The following is a 7658-nucleotide window of genomic DNA, read 5'->3' as shown; positions in this document are numbered from 1 at the left end:
CTTGCATCACAGGTGCAGTGGAGCTACAAGGAGTCATATTAGTTGCCCGAGGCAACAGGCTAGTGAGCTACGTGGCCTCTGCGGGTAGCTCACCCCCACTGGCCATAGCCAGCCAGGTGAGCAGGGGAGGGCAGGGGTGGGGCCCAGCCCAGCAGGAGTCGAGACCGGGAGAGGAGGCCTAGGTGAGGTCATGGTGCACACGGGTACCTGAGTGGGACTCGAGCCCAGGCCTCCAGCCTCCAGGGTGGGAACCTTAGTTCCCTCATTTGTAAAATGGTACCTCTGTATGTGTATGGAGAACACCAAGAGTCAGGACAGACTCGCTGTATCAGAGTCACCCTATGGCCTTGGACAAGTCATGTTCTCCTCTCCTAAGCCTCAGTTTCCCCACTTGCAAAATGAGGATGGGCCAGTAGAATGAGGCCAGGGCTCCCTTGCAGCTTGGTGTCTGCCCTGGGCCTCATGTGAATGGGGCCCGGCCTGGCTCCCAGCCTGTGCTCCCCATCACTACGCAGCACCACCAAGCATCCGACGGCCAGCCCCCACTCTGAAAAGCAAGGACAACCTCTGCTTGTGTTCTCCATCAGCTGCTGGAAATGAGAAATGTGGTGTGAGAGGGAGCCCGCACTGGGATGCTGCTAAGGGCTCTCCTAGTACAAGCCCATTCCTGGGAGCTGTGGCACAACACCATGGGGTTCCCGGGACTGTGCACTTTCATCCCCAAATTTTGACTCCAGCAGACTCAAGGTCATCCACAGAAGGGTGAGGGGAGGGGTCTCTGCTCCCTCCTCAGACCTCTCAGACAGAGCACAATGACAAGAGCAGGAGTCAAGGAAGTTTATTTACTCTACTGGGTAACAGGAGGGCAGAGTGCTCCAGAGACCCAGATACATCAACCAGGGGCTTCCCTGAGATTTGGCTTTGCTCTTCCAGGCCTGCACATGGTGCGTGATGAAATGAGGCCTGCCTAGACACCTGTGAGGGCCTCGAGGGCTGCTGCCTCAACTTTCTCCCTAGCTAAGTCCACCTGTCCAGAGACACAGCCAGGGCACTGCTCTGTGCTGACTTCCACTGCAGCCAAGGGTCAAAATGAAGCACCTGCGGAGGCCAGGACTCCTTGGCATCGGACACAGTCAGGGGAAAAGCCACCCTGACTCTGCAGGACAGAGGGTCTAGGGTCATTTGGCGGGAAAACGCTGGTATGCCAAGGGAAGCGAGCATGATTTCTGGAGTGGAATACATGCATGGTCTGGAGTTCAGTAAACTGGAAAGTTTCACCCCCAAGTCTTAATTTAATCAAAATTGCCCAACTCTGTTCAATCTTCATTGTTAAAAGCAGCTTTAAAGCTGGGTGATTTCTTAGTCAAATGTATAACAAAGCTTTTACTTATCAATTTCTTTTTGGGAGGGGGCATGGGCTGACATACATCTTGTGCTCAATAAACCTCCCTACATCAATATTTCAAAGCACTTCTAGGTTACAATAATGACATTTCAATTCCATATATGCATACATAGAATATATATTTTTAACCAGAGTGTGTCTTAAGAGTATACTTGGAACCCTTGGAGTCCTCCACGGACCAGAACAGGGTGGCCCATGGACTTCCAGCCAAAGGCTCCACTCTGGGGCTGCTTTGGGGAGAGACTCACAGCTGGACTTCTCTATCTGACCATGCAATGTTAGCCAGCACCAATTACCCACAATGCTTTGCCCATGAGATAGAAATAATGGAACTCACAGGAAGAAACAGTATTGATAACATACACAGGCTTACAGAGACCAGGCCCAGTAATTACCATCAGACAGAAGCCCACGGGTGGCGGTGCTTTGACTGGGTTGGGATTATTGATACATCACTTCTTTTATAAGCTTATGTAAAAGAGTGCTACTGAAAGTCGAAGGACAGCTTCCGGGGAGTCATGAACTCTTTCACTATCTCATCTGTGACCTCCTTGCGCCGGGCCTGGTGCTCTGCGATCAAGGGCTGCAGAACCTCTATGAGTGCCTTCTTGAGCTCACCGGTGAGCATGGCTCCGCTGGTGTAATCCTGCCCGGAGGGAGACAGCCACGTGAGAGACGGCTCCACATGTCCTGAGCGGCTCCTTCCTGCCTCGGGCACCAGCTCAGCCCACACCACCCATGCAGAGCCTGGCACGTGGGTGGCACTCAGAAGTGAGATCTGTTGTTACCACAACAATAACCTATACCTTCAGCTACACTTTTCCTAAAACGGCTAGAAACCTGGCTCTGACAGTAGCCATGACTTGGTCTCTCACAGTGAAAGGGCCAATGGGGAGGGCAGTCCCCGCCCCTACCGACGCTAGGGGCCATCCCCCCAGGCACTAAACAACAATTCCTGGCAGCCTTATGGCTTCTGTAAAATCTTGCTATTTTTTTTTTTTTTTTTTTTGAGACGGAGTCTCACTTTGTTGCCAGGTTGGAGTGCAGTGGCATGATCTCGGCTCACTGCAACCTCTGCCTCCCATGTTCAAGTGATTCTCCTGCCTCAGCCTCCTGAGTAGCTGGGATTACAGGTGCCTGCCACCACGCCTGGCTAATTTTTGTATTTTTAGTAGAGATGGGATTTCACCATATTGGCCAGGCTGGTCTCGATCTCCTGACCTTGTGATCCACCCGCCTCGGCCTCCCAAAGTGCTAGGATTATAGGCGTGAGCCACTGCACCCAGCCAAATCTTGCTAATTTTTTCTTTTTCTGATTGTACTGCATGCTCATTAAGCAAATTTAATAAAGTACCCAAACCACAAAGCAGCAGCAAAGTAAAGAAAAATCACCTACAAATTGCCCACCTAAAAAATGCCCAGAGGTGGCGTCTGCCGCTAACATTTGGTAAATTTTCTTTACATTTCTTTCCCTGTGCATTTCATTTAAACATAGTTAACTCCTCCCTGAGTTTTCATTTGGTATCCTTTTTTCACTATCATAGGCATATTTTCCTGTGTCACTAAAACTTTTTTTTTTTTAAAAGAAATAAAGGTCTTGGCTGGACACGGTGGCTCATGCCTGTAATCCCAGCACTTTGGGAGGCCAAGGCGGGCAGATCACAAGGTCGGGAGATCGAGACTATCCTGGCTAACACGGTGAAACCCTGTCTGTACTAAAAATACAAAAAAATTAGCTGGGTGTGGTGGCGGGCGCCCAGGCTACTTGGGAGACTGAGACAGGAGAATGGCGTGAACCCAGGAGGCAGGGATGGCAGTAAGCCGAGATTGCACCACTGCACTCAAGCCTGGGTGACAGAGCAAGACTCCATCTCAAAAAAAAAAAAAAAAAAGGAAGAAAAAAAAGAAATGAGGGTCTTGCTATGTCGCCCAGGCTGGATTTGAACTCCTGGCCTCAAGGGATCCTCCTGTCTCAGCTTCCCAAGTAGCAGGGGCTACAGATGTGTGCCACCATGCCCTGCATATGAACACTTAAAATAGTTCATGCCCGCATAATAATCCACCCTGTAACAATTCTAATTTAACACTTCCTCTGTTGTACTGAGTCTGTGTTGAACTTTTTGCTATTATCATTTTTAACATCTTTGTGTGGAAAGCTTTCTCTTACTCAGGATTATTTCCTTGGAAAAAAATCTAAGAATGAGAAAACCTGAGGAGAAGCTCTGAACATTTTTGGGCTCTTTGTACCCAGTACCAAACTGCTTCCTGAGGCTGTGCTGAAAAACACTCTGCTCACATGAGTGTGCCTTGAAGCGTCTGCTTCACAATCACTGAAAATAGTCAATGGCAACCCAAAAACCCCTACTAATTCTGTACTGAACTGTCTTAGCTTTGATCACGTTAACTTATATTTCTCTGATGACTAATAAAGCAAGACTGTTTTGTGTGGCTCCTAAATGAATAGTAATTTGTATCTGCTCTTTCGTGATTTGTTCATGAGGCTTCTGAGCCCAGGTCTAAAAACCATGAGGGGGACTCTACTCAGTTTTCACCTTGTTTCAGTTGAGCACCTCCGACCAACCCTTCAGGCCCGGCTGTCGGAGCCTTCCAGGCCCCATGGGCAGGAGTGGGCGGCTGGAGGTGGCTGTGCGCCCTTGGGGCTCCCTGCTCACCTTCCTGATCTGCTCCAGCTTGTCATCGTCCTCGAGGAAGAAGGTCAGGTACATGAAAGACACGTCCACATCACAGTTGCCCCCAAACTGCCTGTGCTCCTCGACGGTGTCTCTCCCTCCAGAAAACGCATGCTTATTGACCTGCACCAGAAGAGGACACAGACACGCTCGTCAGTCCTGCTCATCCTGTGCCTGGACACTGGCTAGAAGCCCAAGTGCGGAAGTCAAAGGTGTGAGTGCTGTCAGATTCTGGACCAGAGAAAGGCCAAGGCACACAGCCGGTGGGGGACCCACTGCTGTTCTTCCTGTGAAGCTGGGGTGTGAGCCACCGTGGGGCTTACTGCAGGAGAGATGGGGGCAGATGAGCTTTGAACCCCCTCATCCTCGGAGACACAGGAGAATAGAGTTGGGAAAGCCAAGGCACTGACTGAACTGAAACCTGGGAGAGACAAGTTCCTCAGGTGACAAGCTTAAGAAAAAGGATGGGTAAGGCCAGACACGGTGGCTTGTGCCAGTAATCTCAGCATTTTGGGAGGCTGAGGGGGAGGATCGATTGAGGCCAGGAGGTCAAGACCAGTCTGGGTAACTTAGTGAGCCCTCCTCTCGGCAAAAAAAAATAAAACAAATAAAATAAATAAATAAATAAATAAGGAATTAGCTGGTGTGGTGACGTGCACCTGTGGTCCTAGCTACTCGGGAGGCAGAGGTGGAAGAATCACTCAAACTTAGGAGTTTGAGGTTATAGTGGACTGTGATTGCATCACTGCACGCCAGCCTGGGCGACAGAGCAAGACCTTGTTTCTAAAATAATAAAAACTAAAAAAAAAAAATAAATAAATAAAAGAAAAAGGATGAGTAAGTCATCCTCAGAGTAAGGGAGACGGCAGGAAGGGCAGCCTCTCTTAGGGATAGGTACTGCAGTGTTAACGGGGACAGGAAAGCAGCGGCCAGCCCCCTACAGAAAGCATAACAAGAAGGCCCAGGGTAAGGCAGTGAGAGAAGGCAAACCCACGAGAAGTGCGCAGGTAGAGGGGCCTGCAGGCAGGTCTCCCCTTAACAAACAGGCAACATTGTCAGAGCTGAAAAACTCAGAAATGCAATGACTTTTAGGAATTGTTAAAGATAATCACGGAGTAATTAGGGCTAATAAAAGCCAGAAGGAGGCAAAACTCCTTCAACATTCTTTCAGTGAGCATCTGAGAAAATGCCACCCTAATTTTTTTTTTAAGATAGGATCTCTAGTCTGTTGCCCAGGCTGGAGTGCAGTGGTGCGATCATGGCTCACTGCAGCCTTGACCTCCTGGTCTCAGGTTACCTTCCTGCCTCAGCCTCCTGAGTAGCTAGGAGTACAGGTGTGTGCCACCAGCCTGGCTAGTTTTTTGGTATTTTTTGTAGAGCCCAGGTTTTGTCGTGTAGCCCAGTCTGGTCTTGAACTCCTGGGCTCAAGTGATCTGCCTGTCTTGGCCTCCCAAAGTGCTGGGATTACTGGTGTGAGTCACTGTGCTCGGCCCCTTAACTTTTTTTTTGCCACCATGCCCAGCTAATTTTGTATTTTTAATAGAGACAGGGTTTCACCATGTTGGCCAGGCTGGTTTTGAACTCCTGACCTCAGGTGATTCACCTGCCTTGGCCTCCCAAAGTGCTGGGATTGCAGGCATGAGCCACTGTGCCCAGCCTTAACTTTTTTTTAATAGGAAAAAAGGTGGGCAGAATCAGTAAGTTCTAAGTTATGTTTAGTAAGTCTCCTTAAAAGAATTCCAGAACAGCCAGGTGCAGTGGCTCACACCTGTAATGCCAGCACTTTGGGAGGCTGAGGCAGGCAGATCACCTGAGGTAGGGAGTTTGAGACCAGCCTGACCAACATGAAGAAACCCCATCTCTACTAAAAATACAAAATTAGCTGGGCGTGGTGGTGCATGCCTGTAATCCCAACTATTTGGGAGGTTGAGGCAGGAGAATTGTTTGAACCCGGGAGGCGGAGGTTGCGGTGAGCCGGTATCGTGCCATTGCACTCCAGCCGGGCAACAAGAGCGAAACTCCATCACACTCTCACACACACACACACACACAGACACACACACACACACACACAGAATTCCAGAGCAGATTCCTAACTAGATTAAGTTGGGATCGTGCAAAAGGAGCAGACGAGTGTTGGGGCAAACGCGCCAGTCTCCATTTTGGTAGGGCACTGCTGAGAGGCTGGGCGGGGAAAGCAGCAGTCACGCGAGAGGCTCAGGCAAGGCCCATGCGAGGGGCTGGCGTGTGTGGCTGGCTGGTGGGCAGGCCTGTGGGGCTGAAAGAAAAAAGCTAACGAATGGGACATTTACCTTCCCTTTCCTTAAAAAAAAAAAAAAAAAAAAAAAGAGGCCGGGTGCGGTGGCTCACACCTGTAATCCCAGCACTCTGGGAGGCTGAGGCAGGTGGATCACGAGGTCAGGAGATCAAGACCATCCTGGCTAACACGGTGAAACCCCGTCTCTACTAAAAATACAAAAAATTAGCCGGGCGTGGTGGTGGGCGCCTGTAGTCCCAGCTACTCGGGAGCCTGAGGCAGAAGAATGGCGTGAACCTGGGAGGTGGAGCTTGCAGTGAGCCGAGATCGCACCACTGCACTCCAGCCTGGGTGACAGAGGGAGACTCTGTCTCAAAAAAAAAATAAAAAATAAAAAATAAAAAAATAAATAAATTAAAAAAAAAGAAAAAAAAAGTTATAGAACCAAACCAAAAACTATGGAAAATACCAATAAACAGGAGGAAGAAAAAAACCACCTAGTAGTGGTGTCCCCTAACATCTAAGTGCCTGATGGAGTCACTGCTATGTGGTAGCCACAGCCCTCCCTGCTGGGCCTTGGGGAAGAAGCTCCAGTGTCAGGAAGAAAGTCTGAGAACACAGGTCCTGGGCTCCAGAGGCAGTTTGAAGAGGGTATTGAAAGGCCAGTTCCCAGCCCTTTATCTGAGAGGAGAACGAGGAAACTGGTGTCTGCTGCGCGTTTTTCAAGATGTGCTGGCATCACCACCACCTGCACACTCCCCCTCCCCAGGTGAAGCCCCTTGTCCCATGGTAGGCACACAGCAGATGTGCCATCCATGGAGGCTGTTAGGGTTGTGACATGCATTTTATCCCCAACAACCCAATGACCTCTGTAGTGCTTTCTCTATCTTACAGGTGAAGGAAATCAGGCCCAGAGTGTCAGGAACCTGCCATATGTGACAGGGACTGGCAGGACCAGGCTGGCTCCTGGGACACCAGGCTTCTGGGTGGAGCTCGAGAACTGAGTGGCTCAGTTCTGCCTCCTTGCGTGACCCATCCTCAATGATGCAGGAAGTAGCCTACCAGGCCGGTCCTCAATGATGCAGGAAGCAGCCTACCAGGCCTGACTTATAGGAAAATAGATGGAGGGCTAACTTGGGGGTGGGCACGGAGCACTGCTGCCAGCAACTAAGATGATGGAAGCGGGTGACCAGTGCAACTCTGTGTGACAGGAAATGATGCTGAATGGACATGGCTGGCTAGGGTGGTAGTTGGGATGCAGTTAGATCACACAGGCTGACTGTGTGCAGGTGGCAGGTACTCAGCA

At 50.0% G+C, this 7658-nt stretch overlaps 1 protein-coding gene across 4 annotated transcripts in view; it reads right to left on the bottom strand.

Moving 5' to 3' along the window:
• Positions 1 to 823: 823 nt before the first annotated feature.
• WARS1 (tryptophanyl-tRNA synthetase 1) overlaps positions 824 to 7658 on the bottom strand; it is a 42428-nt gene continuing 35593 nt past the window's right edge. For all 4 annotated transcript variants that reach the window (XM_055288185.2, XM_063643914.1, XM_055288186.2 and 1 more), the window contains 2 exons: positions 4078 to 4218; positions 824 to 2051 (listed from right to left, as the gene is read on the bottom strand). In XM_055288185.2, the coding sequence (XP_055144160.1) occupies positions 1890 to 2051; positions 4078 to 4218 (303 nt within the window). In that variant the 3' untranslated portion in view covers positions 824 to 1889. The remainder of the gene's footprint in view (positions 2052 to 4077; positions 4219 to 7658) is intronic.

Source organism: Symphalangus syndactylus, chromosome 8 (assembly GCF_028878055.3).
Source record: "Symphalangus syndactylus isolate Jambi chromosome 8, NHGRI_mSymSyn1-v2.1_pri, whole genome shotgun sequence".
NCBI lineage: Eukaryota > Metazoa > Chordata > Mammalia > Primates > Hylobatidae > Symphalangus > Symphalangus syndactylus.
The sequence above is the reverse complement of the archived record's forward strand: the minus strand, read 5'-3'. Positions and strand labels throughout refer to the sequence as shown.